The 22402-nt window shown below is 39.8% G+C and overlaps 2 protein-coding genes across 6 annotated transcripts in view; both read left to right on the top strand.

The window, feature by feature from the left end:
- The first annotated feature begins 736 nt into the window (after window positions 1-736).
- LOC102028408 (chromosome unknown open reading frame, human C5orf63) lies at window positions 737-20011 on the top strand. 5 transcript variants are annotated; one of them, XM_013512357.1, is made up of 4 exons: window positions 737-898; window positions 14961-15081; window positions 18637-18693; window positions 19373-20011. In XM_013512357.1, the coding sequence occupies exons 1-4, from the start codon at window positions 843-845 to the stop codon at window positions 19547-19549; spliced, it is 411 nt and encodes a 136-aa protein (XP_013367811.1). In that variant the 5' UTR covers window positions 737-842; the 3' UTR covers window positions 19550-20011. The 5 variants fall into 5 exon arrangements, with proteins under 5 accessions (XP_013367811.1, XP_013367812.1, XP_005380598.1 ...); XM_013512358.1 differs by lacking the exon at window positions 737-898 and adding an exon at window positions 1122-1252; XM_005380541.2 differs by lacking the exon at window positions 737-898 and adding an exon at window positions 1154-1306.
- The window catches only part of LOC102028081 (E3 ubiquitin-protein ligase MARCH3), a gene marked incomplete at its 3' end in the record, with an annotated part of 149218 nt that continues 141843 nt past the window's right edge, over window positions 15028-22402 (top strand). The window contains 1 exon segment of the mRNA XM_013512355.1: window positions 15028-15081.

Raw genomic sequence — 22402 nt, 5'->3', positions numbered from 1 at the left:
AAGGAGGGACAGAAAGTGGCCAGCTGCCCTTCGCACGAATCTGAAAGGCTGTGCCTGGCCGCCTGGCCTGGCTCATGCTTACCTTCTCTTCAAGCCTTCTATGCTGCAGCCACATTGATAGGTCTTGGAGCTCTGCCCTGGTCCCTGATCCTTCACATCCCGGGCCAAAAGCTACCTCTTCAACTAGATCACACTCCTGCTGTATTTTTCATGTCATACTCCTTCCCTTCAAAGAATGCACTTTGATCCAAAAATGCGTGACTTATTTTTTTTTTTTGTGGTTTTTCGGCTTATTCTCCGGTACCAGGAACCGAACTCACGACCTTGCGCTTGCCAGGCAGGCGCTTTTGCCGCTGAGCTAAATCCCCAGTCCCAACACCGCATGACCTATTTAAGGGATAAGTTCCTCATGTCTGCCTTGTCTACCCAATTTTTAAACTTGGAGAGATCATGCCTACCAGGAATAGGACCATCCTATTCCCCACCACTTAGTTTGGCCAGGATCAAGGACAGTAAATGGGCTGTAAATTAATGATTGCATGCAGGGCGGGGTTAAATGGCCTAGACTGCAGTGTCGTCGCAAAGGGGGTTCCCACACCTGACGCTGATTATTAAAATTTGGTTGCACAAAGTGGGATCACTTTTCTAATTTTTCAACAGTCTCCCCCTCCCCGCCCACTCTCTCCTCTCCGTTTTTATTTTTTAAGTTCTCTTTTTCACAATCGGCTTTGTTTTTGTCGTCACTCCGTTTCTCGGCTCAGGAGCCAGCCTGAGCGAGCGGACTTTGAGACTGGGATCTGACTGGAAAGCAGAGGCCCGGGCGGAAGTGCGGGCGGAAGTGCATGCGGGCGGGCGGAAGTGCGGCGGGCGGAAGCGCGGCGCGCGCGGCGAGGCCGATGTGGGTGTCCGCGTTCGCGTGCAGGCGGTGGGCGCGCGCGGCCTGCAGTCGGGCGCGGCGGGAGGCCAGAGAGGGAGGTCCACAGGCTCTCCGCGGTGTCGCGCGCTACCAGTTGCCTTTGTCGTTCGAGGGAATTTAAACCGGGGGCTGTCAATGCCTGAGCCATGGGCAAGGGTTGCGCACGCGCGGTGTGTGTGCGCGCGGCGGGCGCGCGCCCCGGGCGCGGAGTAAGGTGGCGGGAAGGCCGAGGCGGCGTCCAGTGACACGGACGAGCGCCCGCGCCCCGCGAAAGTTCAGGTCCATGGGTCGCAGTGTGATCACACTTGGCGCCGGCGGAGATGACTGCCTTTTACGGTGCACATTTTGAGCAGCTATGTTGACCTTTAGCTGGGGCGGAAAGGCTGAAAGGTGCGGGAAGGAAACCGCGCGCCTGGTTTCCCTGGACCCGGCCGCCGGGACAGTCGCCGTTGCCCTGGGCAGAGGCAGCCCAGGGGCGCCGAACAGTGAGAGGACAGATCAGAGACTGGAGGGTCCCCGAAAAACACTTAGCCTTATCAGTCACCCCTGACGAATACCAGTTCACACAACTTTTTAGTAAGGCTAAGGATAGAAAGGCCCTACGGAATTGTCACCAACATGAATAGGCATGCAGTTGTTTCTAAGCCAACACAAGGTGTTGCCTAGGTGATCTTTATTCTTAATAGATAATGTTAATACAGTACTTTTATGTTAGGCCCTTACATCCACAGTATGGCCCAGCATGAAACAAAGGTTCTCAGTTCTTCAAGGATAGGTGATATGTTACTGTATTATAGCAACACTTACAGCACATTTCCCATAAGCTGGGGCCCTGAGTGATAACCATATCACTGGCATACAGCAGAACTAATGGCTCTATGTGAAATGTTATAGTCTAATAACCTGGATTCTGTTCTACCAAGGAGTTGACTGAAATCAGGAAGGCTCAGTTTTGAAAATTAAGATTTGTGGGATGCTTTAGACAGGCCCAAGATTTTCTTTTTTTTCCTGCTTTTTCCTTTTTTTTTTTTTCCTGCTTTTCCTGGTCCAGTAGTAGCCACTTGCCAAGGAAAGGTGACATTTTCTTTTATACTCCACCAGAGGAATATGTGGTTATATAGTTTTATTTAGATGTACTATTGACAGGTAAGTAATGCAAATGAGGATTTTTCTAACTTGGGAATTTATTGGCTTGTGTTTCTATTGTGTTCCAGTTGCCTGGATCTATCATATTTCTTAAGTACCCAGAGCCATTATGGAGAGATGTCTTCAGAATAAGTTTCTTTCAAAGCTTTTATGTTTTGTTACTTGTAAATACTCTAGCTAACTGATACATTCAGTTACTCTAATCCTAGAGCTTGGGGTTTCAGAAATAGCAAGAGTTTGAGGTGATCTGGTACTAGTAGTAAGGTTTTCTGTGTTCCTTATTTTAAATCCAATTTTTGCTACTGCTTTATTCAAGGAGTATACACCAAAAAGGAGCCAAAATCTAGCTGGAATAGTGCCTGGATGTGATTTTAATTTTGTTTTCAATTATTCTGAAGGAGAGAAGGCATCTGGATCAGGTGTGCATAGTACACAGGTGGTAAAAACTCAGTAAGATTCTATCATCCTTCCCCTTGTATCACATAGCAAGTTCTAGGGACAAAATCAGTTGAGGTAGACCTTTTAAAAATGGAAAAGAGACCTAGGGAAAGAGAAAGAAGAGAGAAAGGGGAAATTAAAAAAAAGATGTGATATGTATACTTATGAACTCCCTACAATGTTTTCATTATGTATCTCAAACATGTGCTAATAAAAAAATCACTTGGGGAAAAATATGCAAAGTGCAAAGTTGTGGTTAGGTTTAGCATAGATATATGATCCTCATCCTTAACTTCCTACACCATTATAAGAGGGATGAGGAAGCATGAAAAAATTATTCTCTTTTTATTCCAGCTCTTACCTAAATTAAAAATTAACTTTCCACAGATAGAGGCAAAGTTCAGTATACTGTATTATTAGAAAATATTTATTTCCAAGGATTGAGAACATTTTACAAATGTCTTTCTCCTTTTTCTGTTGCCATAACAGAATAATTTAGGCTGGGTAACTTACAGAGAGAGTTTATTTGCCTCATGATTCCGATGGCTGGAGGATCTAAACAATATGGCCCTGGAGTCCTGGCAAGAGTCCCTTGGCTGTGTCACATCATAGTGGAGAAACAAGGGAAACTGGCTGCATGCAGAAGGGCCAAATGTGTGAGATGACCTCACTTTATAGCACCCACTCTTAAGAGAATTAATTGACTCTGAGAAATGAGCATTAAACCAGTGTATCTCTAAAACTCATCACCTAATTACTTTCCAGTAGGCCTTACCTCTTTAAGGTTCCACCACCTCAACCACGCCACATGGAGGACCAAGCTTCCGACACATGAATCTTTGTGGGATACACTCAAGCCATATCCATACTGCAGCAATCAGTAGTAATAACTCATAGCAGCCATTTTCTTGTTATAGTCTTCATTAAAGTGGTATTGTATTTTCAGTCTTTCCTCTGCCCGAGGTGTGAATTTCTTAAGGGCAGGAAAATATTTTACTTACCATTGTATTTCTAGTACCTAGCACACTGCAAACACTCAATACATGCTATAGAAATGCAAGGGCAGTGTCCCTGAGGAAAAGTTGACTCTATAAAGGGTGTAAAAATACTGTGAATGCAACAAGGTAGAGAAAATAATATAAAACAATAATCTCCTTTCCCTAGAGTTACTAAAAGCAGTTAGAAGTAATGCTTTCACAGCTTGGAGCACAGAGGGCATATTTGAGAGTTCATAAATGGTCAAAATTTGCCTTTTAAGAAGATCTGGCCATGGCAAGCAGGAGGTCATGAGTTTGACTCCCAGTACCAGGAAAACAAAACAAAACAAAACAAAACGAAAAAGAACTGGCCTGCGCAGTTGTAGGTAAGGCTTTGTTGTATTGACTGGAACATATAAGCCAGAAGCCCCTACCAACCCTATCTCTGCTCTCCCTCCGGGCCTGCCATACTCATCTTCTCATCCAAATGCCCATTCCATAGATATTGAGAGAGTTTTCATGAAGGTGTGCTAAATTACTGGCTTGCTTAGGGCTCTGGTATCTTGATGTGTCTTGCCTCAAGCATAGAGAACCTGTGTTCGGTCACTATTTTAAGCCTAGATTGCTCAAATAATATTGACATAATAATAATAATGACAAAAACCCTTGTTCCTCGTTTACTAACAGCATTCAGAAAGAGCTCAAAGCTGACATCTTTTTATGTTGCAATAGGGCAGTCATGGGGTGTATGCTGCCTTGTCCTGTCGCCAGTGGGAGTATAGCAGCAACTAGAATGTTCCAACGGTAAACAAATGAACTTCCTCTAATTGTCCCAGGACTTTTTCATATTAATAATGAAATAATGGGGAAGTGGTTTCTAGTTTAGTCGGGGAGGAAGGAAATGACATTGAATTATTTGATTTTTTTATTTCTTAAAACATACAGTCCTGCCGGTCAGTCAAAAGAAAGGATACTGTTATTTAGTAGAAATGTAGTCAGCTAGGGCAACTTGGGTCATACTCCTGGGGAAAAAAGACCTAAATTCAGCTGTTTCTCCAGGTTCAAAAAGTGAAATTATCCTGGTACCGGAGAAAAACCAAAAAAAAAAAAAAAAGTGAAATTAATGTGAATCTTCTTAGATTTAGAGATCAGAACCTCATTCTATGCTAAAAAGATTTTTTTATCCAAAGCTGAGACTTTCTTTGTTCTCTCCAACTTAAAAATAAGCCTGAAACAAAACATGGTTTCTGTTCTTTAGCATACTCTGAGGATTCATATATATATGCGCTTGAGATTTGTTTTAGAAGAAATGGTATTGAATTTAGGGATGCCTTCTAGTTCTGAAATTCCATGTTCTCATTCAATACGTTATCGCTCAAGGAAAAAATATAGAAAAATGAACAAAGAATGCAATGTGAAAGACCCAGTTAAACATTATTTTCCTTATCCAAAGTTATTTGTCAATTCTAAGATATTAAAATATTCCACTAAGGAGACCTGTTGATGAACAGACTAGGACTAGAAGAATATAGAATGTCACGTCTGAAGGTTCCAGGGCCTCAGCTCAGATGGCTCGTTTCCAGTGTTCAGATGGAGCACTGTACTTCCGTGGTGTTGTTGATCTCACAAGTTCTGGAAACGCTGGGCTCAGGAGTTCAAGTGTCCGCAGCCATTTGCTACAAAATAGCTAGAAATCAATGAAACACCCTTTAGGTCCTGTGTGCTAATGTGGGTGACTTCACCTCTTTGGCAAGTTGAATTGGGAATGGGTAGAATATTGGTAATAAACAGAAGACACTGCCTGGGTGGGTAGATTTCAAATTACAAAAACTTGCTTTGGAAATATGCTTGTGAGCTTCTAAATAGCAAGAAAACTGCTATTACTGGCAAGTCACGAGACTAAGATAGTTTAAGGAAATTGCCTTCTTTCTGAGTCAGTATTAAATATCAGATATTTTCAAAGGGAAGGGGTCATTTCGATTGAGAAACATAATGTGGAAAAGAGTCTGCATAATTCCTTATGCACTTTGTTCCCATTCCTTGAAGTAGATGATTTTTGCCCTCATTTTAATGCTGTCTTTATGGAATGAAGGAATCTTCAAATTGGTTTTTAAACTCTATTAAGCCCTCATGTATGATATAACCCAACCACATTATTCTGGTTTTCTTGGCTTTCAGGAACTGCTTTGCAGCCATTATGTCATAATTGAACTGAACATTGTTGCTCAATCTGAATTTGGAATATGCTGCTGTGGCTCTGGGCCAGTTGCTGAGTCAGTGTCTTTGGGGTTGAGCATGGAAGGGTAGTGCTGCAGTGTGTGCGGACCCCATCATATTAATCAGAGTCCCCTTTGGACTCTTTGGTACTAGAGGGAGAGTGTCGTGAAAATGCGTTGCTGTTCATGATTAGCATCATCGTTTTACTTTTCTTAGCTGAATGTTTTCCTGGAAACCTTCCCCTGACATTGTCATGTGAACCAACCCCATTACTGAATAGACTCCTCTGAAGCAGTGATCTGGAAAGAGTGACTGCTAAGGTCGAAAGATTCTAAAACAAACTAATGCTTACACTGAAGATTCCTGGTACTTCACATTTGTCAGCTTGCTACAAGGCAAAAACAGTGGCATTTCTACATATGGAAGAGCATGCCAAGGTGAAGAAGATCTATCATTAAAAGTACTCTTTAAGATGTGTCTAATAGGGAGGGAGAAAAATACATTATTCTTCTTTTTGAAGTAAATTTTTGCATCTCAGATGTTTACACAGTTTCAAGATGAGGGCCAAGCCCTTTTAGTGTCATCCCCATTTCCCAACTCAGTCCTTTCAACACCAGGCTTCCCAGTTGTGATGGAAGAGCAAGAGAAAAGAATTGGCAATGGACAAATGCCTTTACACTCCTGTCTGGGTCTGGAAGTAAGTTATCATCCTCTTTAAAGAGCCAAGTATTTTTAGGCTGCTTACAGTAAAAACAGTTCCCATCCTTGTTCAAAGCCTAATGCAATAACAGGTCGTTGACATCGTAATTCCTCAGTATGGGATTTCCCTTTCTTGAAATAGGACTTTTGAGGCCCAAAGCCTGTCTATGCACATGGTTCCTTTGGGTCTCTGGAAAATGACAAGGACATGTGGTAGCATTTCCCTTCGACAGTTGGAACTGAAATTCAAAGAGGTGAGATTTTCCTAGTGTCTCAGAACTAGTTAATGACAGTTGCCTTTCTCTTTGGGGTATATATTCATGAAATCCTTGCCTAAAAATTGCACTCACAGAATTCAAACATGCAGAATTCTACCTGAAGCCCTACATGAAGAGTAATTGTAATGCTCTAAATGAAGAATTATGACATTTATGCTGTGTTCATTGAAATAATTTTGATCTCTCTAGCCAATTTTTTTAGAACTACTTGGAACAAGTTTTGTCTTTAAAGATTATAATAAAGCCCAACTTTACCAATACCGGGGCAGCTTCTGCTCTGATATGCATGGATTGGGGATCTCATAGGTTAAATAGTAATGGTTTTACATTTTTCCACCTTTGAAAAATAGAGGCAAGTACTGGGAGAGAGCAACTGGAAGAGAACTGGCCTTTGTTTAAAACCTATCAAGAGGAAACTTCAGTTCCTCAAAACCTCAGCTTCAGTGTGATGTTTTAGAAATTGTGTGCAACCTGAGTGAACTAAGCCAGTACCTCATGCTAAGTATTTATTGGCCAGTCTTACCTAGACTTAGTGATGAGGACATATGATAGTAATATGTCTTAGAAATTCCAATTTGAGTAATGCTTATAATAAAAAATTTGAGTAATGCTTATAATAAAAAATTTTCAACTATTTGTTTGAAATAGTTTTCAGTTTTGCAGTTTCCCATTTCTGAGACTGCTGTTACTATAGATTTAAGTCTTCCATTTGAGAACAGTAGAAGTACATTTCCATAAATAAAATCATTATTGTTATTTTTTATAACAGTACCTTACTATTAGTATTACTTAGTAATCTGTAGTTAAGGTTCACCTTTCTATTCTGTCTAATGACATACACAAAGATGTTTGTATTTATTATCCCTTTTAAGTTACTCAGTCAACTTTGCCTTCACCTCTTCCAAACCATTGTCTCTACTCTACTCAAAAATATCTTTTCAGTTAAGATGTTAAATTAAGCAAGAACCAGTCAAGGTTGTTCACTTTAGGAGTGGGCAATAGTTGGAAGAATTAATTCCCTTACAGTAACATCAGACACATCTCTGTGGTTTGCATACGTTATTTCACTGTGCCTATTCTAAGCAAGCTCTCACCACTCCTCCTTCTGGAAGCTCTCTCTCCCATTGGCTTTTGTGATGACACACTTTCGTGCTTTTCATCCTGCCTCCCAAACTGTTCTTACTGTCTCCTTCACTGGCCCTTCTCTGAGATTGGATTGTCACAGAGCTCTTTCCAGGGTCCTCTTTTTTGTTGTTGTTCTGTTTAGATGCTTTGATCTAGTTCCATGGCTACAAATATAATCGTTAAACTGATGATGAAGACTCCAAGACCTTCAGCTCTGTCATCGCTCCTGAATCCCAAACACACAAATGTCACTGTCTGCTTGAACTCCAGAATTTCCCTAACTGTACTCTTGACCCCACATATCCCTCAATCTGTTCTAGCCTCAGGTTCCTCATGTTTAGTAAACTGCTGTGTCATCTACTATAGGCTCAAGAACAAAACTGGATTATCCTTACTGCCATCTTTAATTTCTCATGTCCAATTCATTTGATAATTGTTGAATAAATAAATGAGCAACTCGTCCTACACCCAGACTGTTGAATGGACTTCTGACTCCTTCCCATTTCCATGCACCTTTGTTGTTCAGTACCTTGTGTGTGCTTTTGCGGGGTTAGCTTTCTAAAACACTCACCCCACTTAAAACCCTTCAGTGGCTCCCAAGACATACATAACATCACACATTGCTTAAGTGTCATTTAAATTCCTCCACAGTTTGATCCTGGTCCACCTTCCAAACTTATTTTCTGCTATTCTTCAAAAGAAGTCTCTTGATTCCATTCAGGGTTCCCCCATTGTATTAGTCATCTTTCTCATTGCTGAGACACAATACTCAACTCTCACAGTGTAAAGGAGAGATTTAATTTGCTCATCAGTCCATGGTCAGCTACCTTCAATTTCAGCCCATAGTACTTACAGCCCATGCTCTTCGAGCATTTGAGGTTATCATTTATATGCCCTATTGTTATGCCCCCTGTATTTCTAATTCACTTGTGTATGTATGCATGTCTTATCTTCCAACCAGAACTTTTAGTTCTTCATGAGTGGGGATCATCTCTTATTTTCAGCTCTTCCCCCTCAAAGTGGTATAAAGAAGTGAATGATACGTTTACTAGTCACTGTGAGGTCTATATAACTTTTATTATTTTAGTTTAAAATTTACCATTCTCTTCCTGATTCCACTAAACTACATCTAGCATTTTTTGTTGCATGTATCTAGTGTATCAAGTTGGGGACTCCGTGTGCTTTACAGTGTTTTTAAGGGAAGAAGTGAACTAACCACTAAGTAGGATGATAACAAAATCTCATGCTTTAATTTTACTGAGAATTAGAAGGGGGTAAAATTGGTGTGCATATATTAAGTGGTGGATATATAAATGGTATATACTTTTAGTGAAATTGTAATGTTTTTGGATAGGTAAGGTCCACACTTCAAAATTTTCACAAAGTTCAAATAGAATGTGATTGATTTGTGAGTGTACATGGATGTAGCACCCATTAGTCCAGATGTGGAATACAAATGTCAAAGTACTTGGAAATTCCATGGTCATGATAATAATTAAGGAAAATTAAAGAGTTTTTGTCTGTGAGCACTCATGTGCCCAATCCGTCCTTTCTAGTCACTGATTCTCTCTCAGCTTCTGTGGTTCCCTGTATGGAGAACCTGTTGGCACTGAATCTGGAAGCTGCAGAGAGGCATTTTGACATAAAGAGCTGCTCTTTTCCTCCAGGGTTGGGGTATGATACAGGCCTACTACTCGTAGTTTAATGTGTTGTGCATAAGCCAGTCATCAGTTCAGACTGAATGGTTGGAACAGAGCCGAATAGGATGCTATGTACAATGGCCACAGGAAATGGTTAGCTCAGGATCTTTGTTGCAAAACCTTGTCTGAGTTGGTGCCACCTTCTTACCAGTTCCCCCTGCTAGGTATCTGGGCTTCTGGAGCTGAGGAGCTAGAAAAGCACCTGTGACCCCAGCCATGCCAATGAGTTAGGGCCCTGCTCTAGGTTGGGCCTTATACCGCCCTGTTCCCTGTTTCTGTTCTTTAGCCTCATTCCCAGTTCTGCTTAGCCTCTTGGAATCAACACCTCAAAGTATCTTTTCGGTTTTCCATTTTGGCTTCATCCCTGTATGGTGCCTTTTCTTGTTATTTATGGTTCCACAGGGGCCAGTCTTGCTCCTGCCCTTGCACCAAAGATCTCAAGCTAGGTACCTATTTGTTAAGGAGGGAGGCAGATTCATATCTGGCTGATCAAAAGCACAGAGAATTACCATGGGGCACAATTTCTTCCTACTGTGTTTCCCTGAATTAGTTAGGCCACAGTGACCCAAAGGACTTACATAAACTTTTAGTAGTCTAAAATAATGGGGTTCTCTCTTTAAGAGGTGTGTTTTGTGTGTGTATGTATGTGTGTGTATGTATGTGTGTGTGTGTGTGTGTGTGTGTGTGTGTGTGTGTTTCTATTCATCCTGTTAAAAATAGAAACATCATACTTAGGTGGTAATGAATGTGAAATGGAGCACTTAACTTCTCACATGGCACAAATGACTGAACGGAAGCCCAAGCTCTCTTTGGAACACAGGTTCAGCAAGAGCTCTGGTAATAGTGTTTGGTTAATGTCAGCTCAACATTAAATTTACATTATACTCTTGTGAAGACGCTCCAATATTAACTGTTAATAACCAAGGCGGTACCTGTGCTTATGTAGACCTTTTGATTTTGCACATGAGCTAACACTACAGCTTGCTGATGAAGGATTGTGTGAGCTTAGAGCTTTAGTGTGCCAAATGACTCTTTGTATGAGTAAAATTCTGGTCAGTTAAGGTCAGTTTCTCTACTCAAGTGAGAACAATGTTGTTTCCCTCCTAATCAGATACACACAGTGTTTGAAAAATCCAGGAGCCCCACATAAATGATATGTATCATAGCTAGGGCAGCTCCTCATGCAAGAAATGAATAATCCTTAATAAAGGCTCAAACGACCCTGACTTCTTTCTGTACTGTAATTGGCTACTTTAATGATATGCCCTTCGTTGCTTAGCAGGGAAAATGCTATAAAGTTAAGTTATCATCCCTATCTTGCTTCAAGGAGGGCTGAGTTGGTCCAATCTGTCCTCCCTCCATGTTGTATTTGATTCTCCCATAAAGAGCACGGAAGTCAGTGTCAGTTTTGTTGAAAGGCCAGCATGCTCGTTCTCTTTCAGGGGGCTCCATGCTTTTGAGTGGCACTGGACTTGAAACAGCAGGAGTTACCATCTTTATTGTTGGACTGTGGAATTTGTTTTAAGCTCATTCCAGATCCAGGCTTATGCCTTTTCTTATGCTTCTTGCTTTTTTTTTTTTAAGTCTGTGACAAAGGTGACCCAGTTTGCTTCTTTGATATTATGAACACAGTTTTTTCTGCTTATATCACAGAGGCATACAACAAAACACAAAGGATAAAATTGTGTCTGTGTGTAGTAAGGGCATACATTTCATGACAAAATTCAATGACATAATCAAAAAAGTGTGGTCTTCTCACAGTGGTGAGCTAACAAGCAAAGGCTGCTTTTCAGGATTTTTTGTAGTGCTAAGATACTGTTCAGAAATAATCGAACTAATGAAAATGTCATATTGACAGAGTAGCCCACATTAAGATTTTACTTCAGAAAGCATGATTTGGTGAATGTGACATTGACAGCAGCGGTGTTAGGGTTTGCAGAGTTAATAAAAAGTTCTGAGGAGAATATTAGAGAGCTCCCATTGGAGTGTATCATTTTTCATTTTATTTTCTAGCATTAAGTGGGATACAAGAATTAAGGAATTTTAGCCTTAATATCTGTCTAGGAGACAGATAGGGACCTTTTTCTTTATGTCAGACTCTAATATAATTTTATAATACTTCCAAAGAAATAAATTAATCGAACAGTATGATAATATGTGTGTAGCTTAGGGCATTTGAAAAATATGCATGTTATACAATGGCATAATAAGAATTTTTTATACTTCATCAAATGGTGGTAAATGGTTTTATTTTAATCTTTTATTAGTGCATATTAGTTAAACAGAATAGTGGGTTACATTTTGGCATTGTCTGTACATATAAACAACGATCATTTCTGCCCTCCTAAGACCCCTTGTGCCCTTCCTCTCCTTGTTTCCCTTCCTTTTCTCTGTCACTTTTACCTAGTTCTCAATAAACGTACTGTGCTTAAGGGATTAAAATGTGTAAAAAAGTAGAAATGGAGAAGAGAACAAGTTGTAAATAGAATGGTGGTAGCCTCACTGAAGGTGTTACTTAGCTCTGGGTTAGTTCAACAAATATTCTAGCAAATCTGGGATGAATAGCAACTCTTTTTACTATGACAGCTTTTATTTGTCTTGGGTGCAACCAAGACCACATGCTGTGTTTTGTCATGTTGCAAATACTGAAGCAGATTTCCACTGTGAACATGAACTTTTTAAAAACCTTAACACCTCAGTCTCAACTTAGCTAAGTAAAAGCAATAAATTTTCTTTTCACGATCAGCCAGACATCAGTAAATCTTCAATCTCTCCACCAAGAGAATGTAGCTGTGGTTCACCATCTTGTTACAGTTTCAGGTCGCTACCATAGATGGCCCGATTCTTCTTATTTCTAAAGGCTGCATTTCTGCCTTTAATAAAGCTAATTTTTAGGGTTTTTTTGAAATACATAGTACAGCTTCTTTGACCAATATCCAAAGATAATGTGCTACTGATGGTACTAATTTTACAGGAAATTTAGATACCAGGGTTTTGACACTTAATTGAAACTAGCACAGAATGTTGTGAAATTGTTTAGGTCACTTTCTACCTTGGTGTGACTCTGGATAGCAGACCCTTGAAAAATTCTTACCATAGTCCTTTTTTGTGCATTGTCAAGATCATTTAGTTAGCAGGGATATCTAAGAGAAGTAGAAGAGTAAGAGCTTGAAAGTGAAGGAAAGATCATTGTTTTCATGATCAGTATCTGATCTTTTTGTCCTGTGGTCCTTACTGTAGTTTGGTATGGTAGGTGGTTTTCTCTAAAGTGGAATCAATTTTTTTTGTTTTGTTTTTTTGTTTTTTTGTTTTTTTTCTGGTACTGGGAATCAAACTCAGGACCTTGCGCTTGCCAGGCAGGGCCTGTGCCGCTGAGCTAAATTCCCAGCCCCCCTGGAATCAATTTTTAAAATGAGTTTAAAGCTAATCTCGCACTGAGGAGCCTGGTTGCCAGTGAAGATTAACACTTAATTACTATGGTCATGCTCTGTGGAGCAGAGCAGGGGGAGACTCAGCATGGCAGCAGTGAAGAGGTTAGAACCAGCTGCAGTGCCCCTGCCCCAAATCTTATGCAAACCCTAAGGAGCACTAACCTTTAGTTATAAGTCTAAATAGTGACTTATCTACACACTGAGTAATTGAACAGGGTTAGAGGTAAAATTGCAGAGGGTGGGAAAGGCTCAGTGCAATATTTTAAACATTCAAACAAATATTAATATGCCAGGTTAATTGTGGGTACTTAGAGATACAGGAGTGAACAAATACTTGCTATTATAGAATTTACATGATAGTAGAGGGGACATAAATAATGTTAGACAGCAAAGGGCAGGAGAAAACTGTAACAGGGTCTAAAGATGGAGAGTTGTAGACTGGCCAGCATGGCAGTGCAGTCACTAAGGCCTTTCAGAAGAAGTGACATGAAACCCAGGCCAAATGAGGAAAAGCTACTACCCTGCTTTTCAGACAAAGGGAAAGGAAGTGAAGATTCACAGACTAGAGAGAATATTCTGCAGCTGAAATTTGCCAAGGTAAGGGAGAAAACAGTGATAAATGAAGTTTGAGGGAGTAAGTGAAGCAAAGTGAAGCAATCACGACCCCAGGAATGAGTTCATTTAGGAATATTGACAAATGATAAAGCCAGAAGTGCACATGTGTTTTAACAATGAAGTTATATGTAGTTTTAAAGACAAAGCTGGAGGCTCCGAAGAAGAGCTAGGAATAATAGGGTGTCTCGTGTCAAACAAAGTAGCAGGATGAGGGAGCTTCAAACCCTAGTGTTTGACGTGCTGCTATTAAGCTGTTCTCTCTGGAATCTCTCCAGTAGAAACACTAGTACATTTGTGTATGAGGTTTTTGAAAATTATGGCAGTTTCCTTTTAAAATGTTTTTTAAGGAATTGAGCAGAGGTTTTTATTTCTGACATGTTAACTCAGCCTGATTTACCACTATAGTTCCTCTGACTATAGCTGCATATTTCCCTATCTCTTACAGTAGAAGAGTAGTAGATGTCATAAGAGATAACATGTCATTCAGTCAGGGACTTGTGCAATTCACTTTTATTTACTGTGATGATGGTGGCTGGATGCTTTTGAGTGTTTGCCAGTAAGATAAGCCTCCACTTTTGCCATCATCAAGATGCTGTAGGAAAAATTTAGTTTTTGCTATGGCTTGTATCTAGATGTCCCCCAAAGCCTCATGCACTCATAGCTGAGGCTTTTTCAGAGATGGCTGGGTCTAAAATGTATGACAGTGGATTCATGGTGCAATGCTAGGATCAAGGGCACTAGGATCAAGGCTGTGAGTGCTACCCCCCACACACACACCCAAGTAGGCTGGCTGAGATAGAAGGGATAGAAAGAGCTGTGATCCTTCCTTTCTTGCTTTGCTACCTTCTGCCTACCATGGGCTATTTCCTCCTCTGTGGTGCCCCTCTGCCTGCTACCCTGCCTAGGAGCCGGCTGAATATGGACTGAAACCTCTACAAACTGTGAGCCAAAGAAACCTTTCTGCCTTTTAACTTTGGTGTTGGGTATTTTGTCTGAGCAATGAGAAAAGTAACTAAGATAGTTACTTTTTATTAATTTGTATTAATATTACTTTTTATTAATTTGTATTTATTAATTTGTATTAATAAAAAGTTTGTATTATTAGTTTGTATTTGTATTTGTATTATTAGTTTGTATTAATAAACCCATGTAGTTTACTTATAGAAACCAAGTGATTAGGTACACAGCTAATCCATAAATATGGATTTTTCCTATTCAAATTCTGTTTTGTTTGGGGTACCATGAATTGTTGAGGTATTATGTAGGCTTGCCAAACACCTGGGCCTCTCTGACACTCCTGGACTCTGAGAAGCGATTCTGAAGTCTTCTAATTCCATTATAAGGTTGCACCTTACTGTTTGTACTGTAAAGAGCAAAGTCTACACTGGTAAGTTTACTGCTTTATTTTCTTTTGGCAGAATGAAGATGCTCTGGTTTCAAGGAAATACCATGCAACTTGCCAAATCCTCCTTTCGACTCTTCTTGAGAAATCTCTCTGCCTCTAAGACAACTCTGCCTGTGCTGACCTTATTCACAAAGGTACAGGGTGAAAAAGTCAAATTACTACTTAAAAGTGCAAAACATTGAAATCATTGGGTAAGGAAAGTTGTGCCTAGATGGACACAAGGGGGTGAGTGTGAAAGGAAAGGTTGTGGGACACACTCTCTTCAGACTGCTCCTCAGCTTCCCCTCAGCATGGCAGAAGTGTCTGTCTCCTTCCCAGACACCTCCTGTGTCACAGGACTCAGAAGGGAAATTTGTATATTTAATGGTCATCTGACCCTGACGTTAAAAAACAACTATACATTATAATAGAATGTTTAAAAGTATATCATTTGGAAATGTTAGTTCTTGCTATTTGTAGTTATTTGTGGTAAGTTATAGAACACAACCTTCACAACTCTGAATTTGCAACACTGAACCATTCTATAAAAGCATCATGCACACTGAATTAGCAAACAGTGACCACTGCTTCTATGAAACACACAGGGCTCTCATGAGCCTCTGGTCATAGTATTTTTGTCAACTGATCTCCTTGAGAAATCTCAGCTAATCAAATATGGAACCTTATTTTGTGTGTGTTGCTGTTTAAGGGTGACTTATTGAATGTATATTGTTGGTCCATTAACATTGTACCCACAGCCACAGCACTATTAACCCATTCCTAAATGAAGCTTAACATGCATAATTTCTCCACAAACCATGTTACATCCTGCTTATGCTTTGGAACACTGGGCAGCATTTGAACACTAAGCTTCATGGCTATTTCATAAAATCTCCAACAAAAAAGCACAAACATGAAAACCGTAGTGTTATTCAGACCATGAAGGCGATACTGACTTATGTTTGCCGTGTAAGAGCTGAAACAAGAAGGCAAAGCATAACCTTGTTGGACCTCCATTTAGAATGAATGCTTCTGTGGCCTCATTTTTTAATCACTGTGCATCTGGTTCGTGAATGACCACAAAGTGCTTCAGGTATTGATTTGAGGGTTACAAATAAGTTTTAACAAGTAGGCAAATTCACAAATACAGAACCCATGTATAATGAGGATTCAGTGTCCTTGTTTTCTTATCTATAATGCCTCTTTTAAGCTATAAGGCTGGTTTTAAGAAAAATTTTAAGAGCTTTTTTTGCCCTGCAATTCATAATACAAATAGTAGTAGTTTCTCTTGCTAATTCACACCACTGTGTGTAATTTATGATAAAAAAGAAATAAACTGCAATAATTCTTTAAAAGGTCTCTTTTTAACAGATCTTTCAGATTGTAGATATTTTAGCAGTTTGAAAACCTTTGACAGTTATCTAATAACAAAGTTCAAGTAGTTTTTAAAATGAGCTTCTTTAGATACTTAATTAAAGTACTTTTCATATCTATGAATATATGTTGCATTGTTGGAAATTATAGAATCCAAAGTATTTCATCATCCGAGAATCTATGATAGGAAATGCATATGAGAATTAACCATAAGAATGAAATAATCTCATAACGCTAGTTATGCTTACTTGGCCTACTTTCTGCACTGTTTTTCAGTTTGGACACCAGCTGAGATAGAAACATGTATGAAAATAAAACAAAACCCCAGCCTTCCATTCAGTTTATGATATGTACCAAAGACATGAGGTACATGAGAAGACATCGCTCCCACCTTCGAGAACTCAAAGTCCAGTGATAGAAATACTTAGAGAATTAGGTCTCTATTGACTATGCGTGTTAAAAGGAACTTGATAGAGTGACTTAAATGAAAAGATTTCCTGAGTTTTTCATATTTCAGGAATAGCTTGACTCAGGAACTAATTACCAGGGTCTTCAGCTTTACACCTTCTGGGTTAAATCCATCCTCACTCTGGCGCTTCTCATGGATGACTGCAGTAACCCTGAGAAGTTCTCATACCTCAGATATGTACAGAAATGCCGGTTTGTCACACCTCAGACATGTACAGAAATTCCAGCAAAAGCCTCATGGCTGCCCATTGGCTCTGATTAGCTCATCCCTGAGCTAATTGTAGACAAGACCGATAGGTTGTTCTGATTGCTTGAGCCTGGGTGAGGTGCTTGTTGCTCAGAGAAGGAATTAGCCACATGCTGAGAATAGTGCTGTGGAACAAAATGAAACTTGCTGCACAAAAGGGGAGTGGGTGATAGACAGCCAACCCAACAAATGTCCATTACAGTCCTGGCGCAGAGTAAGTAACAAGTCCCATGGGAAATGCTGGAGAAGGCTCTTTGAATGGTCCACACCATGGGCTCTTACTCTGTTTTGGTTTCTTAGTTACTTTTTAAAATGTGATGAAGCTTTCCTCATAGAAATATATGCACATATTTGAGTGTATAATTGTACAGACTTTCATAGACACTGGTTCAAAAACAAAACGCCTAGATCTAGGCTCTTCTCAAGTTTTAGTATAAAAGCAAAAAGTTGGTACATTTGGTGCTTCTGCAGTTTAGCATGTGCTTGTCTTGCTCTTCCTTTTAAGATCCTATGTTTACTTTTTGATACTTTCTTAGAAAATTTCCACATGGGTGTCTTAAAGTATCACAAATAATCTTAAAATTATCCAAAAAATTCTTAAAGTATCACAAATAAACATAATGTGTATTGCTAATGCTTAAAATTATCCAAAAAATTCTTAAAGTATCACAGATAAACATAGTGTGTATTGCTAATGCTATCAGTAATAACAACCTGATGAGCAGAATTCTCTGTCATAGGAAATTAGGACCAAAAAAATTCAGAAAGATTTCAGTCCTCATTTCAAAACATGCAGTGAGTTAAGCTGGAGGAAGGGCTTCTTTTTTACATAATAGTTCATCTCTTCCTGATATGTTAAAAGCCAGGTTTTATATAGAAATCAGTAATGTTATTTTGAGTTTGTGTAAGAACTAGTCCTTTTTCTTAGATTTAAAGGCTGAGAATCCTTTAAAATCCGCCAACAATCCACAGTATTCTCAACAGACTTCTCCACAAGGTGGTTTAAGAATGTGAACAACAAAGGGCACTAGAATTTCCCTGTTCCTTAAGTAGAACATTAGTCCAGGACACCTTTTGCTGACACTTGTAATAAGAAAAAAAAGCAAAGCATTACAAATTGGTACAATTGTGATCTGAAAAGATTTTTTTCTCTTTTTAAAGATGGGACACTCACTATCTAACACTGTTCTGATAGGTTTACTCCTATAGACTAATTAAGAAAAATAGGATAAAGGTCAGTGCTTCCCTGTCCAAATAGAGTATAAGTGGCTGCAACAGACTAGTAGTGTCAGTCAGGCCAAGTGTAAGAGGCCGTGAAGGTGCTCCCGACTCAGAAAGGGCAAAGTCTTAGACAGCTAGATCAGAGACAAAGTACCCGAATTTATTGTGCATACATAAATATGGATAAACATCAAAACAAAACAACAGTGGAGATATCATCTGCCTTGAAATTCTAGCTACTTAAAAGGTTCTGTGATAATGTTTTGCACTGGGATAAAGAACTGTAATTAACCTGGTAGAAAACTGTCCTTTAAAGTAGGGGTAACTGCTTCGTGTTTTGTTTTGTTTGGCCAAACACCCTTCTTTGGGTTTAACAGGCTGATGTTTTTCCTCCACGTAGGATCCATGCCCCCTGTGTGATGAAGCTAAAGAACTACTCAAGCCTTATAAAAACAGGGTAATATATGGCAGTGTGGCTTTTATGTATGTGGAATGGATATAATATGTGGTATAAAGTATCTGCCTGGATCCTTTCTTTAGGAAAAGAGATTAAATGATTTTTCATTTAAATTTTCTTTCTATTCTTCAGAGAGAGTTTAGTGCTGATTTCCATAAAACTCATTATCCTTAAGTGTTTTTCTCTAACAGTACTGATTTTCCTACTCTGATCTTAATATGAGTCAAAGTTAGCTAGCAGGTGCAGACACATGCTTTCTTTAAACTTTGTCCCCATTCCTTTTATCTTATTTTGGAACTCCCATGGCAGTGTTTTCATGTAGCAAAGTGTCACACCTTTGACGTACTTCTTGTCTGGACAGAGACAACACTTCTGGTCCTGATTTTTAGGCAGCTTCCTAGCTGGAACCTGTCTATTTCACAAGTAACTGTGAAGAGCCCTGATGCTGAATGTAGCAGGTGTAACAGAAAAGTAGCAAGATTTAAGAGGTAGAAAATACCTCATGTAAGGAAATCAGTCAAGTTTTGGAAATCAGAGACATTAGAACCTTGTGGACCTAAAATAAACTAATGACACCAGAAACCTCCCAGCATTACAGTCTGGGGATCAATTAATCAGTGCAGCTAGGGCATCATGCATGGTCTCTAAGGAACAGAGCTGTAGCCTGTCTGTGTCTCAGTTTGTGTTACAGGAGGTGGACATCACCCTTCCTGAAAACTCTGCGTGGTACAAGAGGTATCAGTTTGACATTCCTGTCTTCCATTTGAATGGCCAGTTTCTCATGAAGCATCGAGTAAACATCTCAAAACTTGAAAAACAGCTCCTGAAACTTGAGCAGCAAGGTGCTAGATGTTGACTCATGCCTTCACGATTTTCCACCCTCTGTCCATACAGCACCTTCTCGAGGAGGTGACTGTGGCCGCATACTCCTTTTGTCAGTTCCACAGAGCCCTAAGAAGGTTCTCAACCCAGGGACACCATTCCTCTTCTGGTTGATGGAAGTACCGTGTGGGATTGTTTATTTATGGGCCTTCTATAAAATATGATTGTCTCGGCAGGGAGGAGGATGACGGGAGGGGAAAACCCATTTGTTGTATTTGTTTTTCTCTTTTGTGTTAATATGGAAGTGTTTCTCATGCGCTGGGCAGTGCTGTTTATAGGAAGCAGGAGCTCCGAATTCCTGCTGCTGCCCTGGAGGGCTTAGCTTTTTAATGAAAGAATAAGTGCTCTTCCACTCAGTAGCTAAAGTGAAATGTGAATCATTAATAAACTGTGCACAGTCAATAAAGGGATGTTTTAACAAATACATCTGCATGAATCCTGTTTCAGTGGGATTTAATAATACCTGTTTAAAATTAGAGTTCGTTTTTGTTGGGTTGAAGAGAATAATTATCCTAACCAAAGAAGCTTCATTTCAGAAAGACAGAAGAAAGACTTAAACCCCCAAAATGTCTATAAGAATCTCAACACACTTTACATAAGCAAATTCATTTATAATATTGAGTATTGCCTTTGACAGTTATCCAGCTATCAGCAATTAAGTTAATTCAACTTATTTATAAGATAGTTTTATCAAGTTATAGCAGCTTGGAAAAAATTCACTTCTAATCATAACTGAACAGACATGTCATCTAAAGATACAATATTCTTTTTGTAAAGATGCAATATTCATTCTATGTAAAGTATTGAAAATTTAGTTTTGTGCCCCTATTTACATTGAGTTGGTTATACGAATGAATTCATTTAAAAACAAAACTACCTTTTTCTTCTAAAAACACGTCACTGCAATTCCATCTATTATGAAACTCTTTTATGAACTATCTGTGTTAATCTGGATGCTGTGAGCCACTAGATTTTAATTTGACCAGTATGATTTCATCTTAGAAATTGTAAAATATTAGAGCTAGCCATCCTTAGACATTGTCCTCATCTTACAAATGAGAAGGCATCTAAAATTGAAAGTATCAAGGACTGAACCAAAGGTCACCCAGCCATCCCACTGGTAGACCAGGTCATTCCCCCAGACCTGAGTTTCTAGTATTCCCTGGATGCCCTGAAGTGGCCTCACTATATTATAGATACAGCACCCTTAACCATTATGGATCCAACATCCATTTGCAGACAACTTAAGCCCTCCAAAGTGACAAGAAAAAAACAAATCTTACATCAATTGTGTCTATCATTTACAAATTTCTGGAACATATCTTACTGGATGTTATAAATATTCATTGAGCCCTGTAATAGGCGGAATTCCAGGATAACCCCTGTGACCTCCACTTGTATAATTCCCTCCCCTTTCATTATGGGTAGAAATATTTCTGCTGTAATTAGATTACATTATATGGCAAGAGGGAGATGATAATGGGTGGGCCTGATCTACTTGGGTGAGTCATTTAGAAGCGCAAGAGTTCTGTCAGTCATCTTCAGAGAGGAAATGAGATGTGCTTCAGCTAGCCTGGCAGCAAACAGCCATGTTGCGAACTGCCTGCTGGGGCCATCTGACAAGAAGCTGGGTGGCCTGTAGGCACGGAGTTGCACAGCAGCCAGCAGGAAAATGAGGACCTCAGTCCTACAGCTTCAAGAAATGAAGATAATCACTTAGCTTAGAAGAGCAACCTAGCCCCAGATCAGAACTGCCTCCCTAGCCAGGATCTTAATTTCCATTCAGTGAGGCTCTAGTCAGAGAAGCCAACCACACAGGGCCTACAAAGGGTGATTGCACCTTACAGTGAGTGTATAAATTTTAAAAAATGTATTACAGTAAAAGACAGTGTCATTCATCCCCCTCACACCAGACACACTTATCCATTGTTCTTACCACTTTCTGAAGGAGTTCTGGAGGTCCTTTTTCATGACTGTCTTCATGAGGTGTGATCAAAATACTGTGAGTGCCGCATCCCAGTACCATCCAAAGGAAACACAGGCTCATAAAAACACTACAACATATCTTCATCCCCTTGTCACCAGATCCGGCACTGTGAGACTTCTGGCTTCTCTCCAAAGTCAAAATGACCATAAAAGGTAAATGTTTTGAATTGATTCAGGGCATAGAGGCAAGCACAACAGTGTACCTAAAGACATTCACAAAAGAGGACTTCCAGAAGTGCTTCAGAAACTTGCAAGAAATGGCATAAGTGTGTTTGAAGTGAGGAGAGTACCTTGAGGGGGATGAATGGCAATGATTTTTTAGTGTAATACATTTTTAAAATTTCAACATTCACCATACTTTTTATCACATTTAGACTTCTGAGTCATAGTGTAAGTGTGTGGCATAAAAATGTGTGGTAGTTAGTTACAAAGCAGCTGAAACCTAATGCAAGTCCTTACAACACTGAAGCACAATGCTAGGGGGTGGGAGTGCAAAAATGAATAAGGCACAGCTCGTGACTTTGAGATGCTCACTGTCTCCTGTGGAACAAGGAGAAGCAGCAGTGTGGCGAGGGCTTGAGCTGAGATGTGGGAAATAGTGTACCATCTGGATAGGGTGAGTAGCAAAAAAGCTTCACATAAAATTAGATTTAAGCTAAGACTCAATGGTTGAACAGTAGCAGTGGCAGGGCTGGGAGGTAAGGAGAGTGTTCCACCCTGAGGGAGAAATGTGAGAATTGCGAGGGTGTGGAAGGGTATAGCGCAGGCAGGAAGATGGGCAACTATGGCAAGATGGGCGGGATTCCACATTCCAAAGGCTTCTGCTAATGTGCTTCTCCCA

The sequence above is a fragment of the Chinchilla lanigera genome, unplaced genomic scaffold (assembly GCF_000276665.1).
Source record: "Chinchilla lanigera isolate Chin_1 unplaced genomic scaffold, ChiLan1.0 scaffold00014, whole genome shotgun sequence".
Lineage (NCBI taxonomy): Eukaryota > Metazoa > Chordata > Mammalia > Rodentia > Chinchillidae > Chinchilla > Chinchilla lanigera.
This window is presented reverse-complemented; position numbering and strand designations above follow the sequence as displayed.

Bases quoted from the DNA above. Each gene is read 5' to 3' on its own strand.
- LOC102028408 (XM_013512357.1), top strand. From the start codon at position 843: ATGCGGGCGGGCGGAAGTGCGGCGGGCGGAAGCGCGGCGCGCGCGGCG. The intron at 15,082-18,636 runs GTACAGGGTGAA...TCCTCCACGTAG, and splicing joins TGCTGACCTTATTCACAAAG to GATCCATGCCCCCTGTGTGA. The intron at 18,694-19,372 runs GTAATATATGGC...TCTGTGTCTCAG, and splicing joins TCAAGCCTTATAAAAACAGG to TTTGTGTTACAGGAGGTGGA.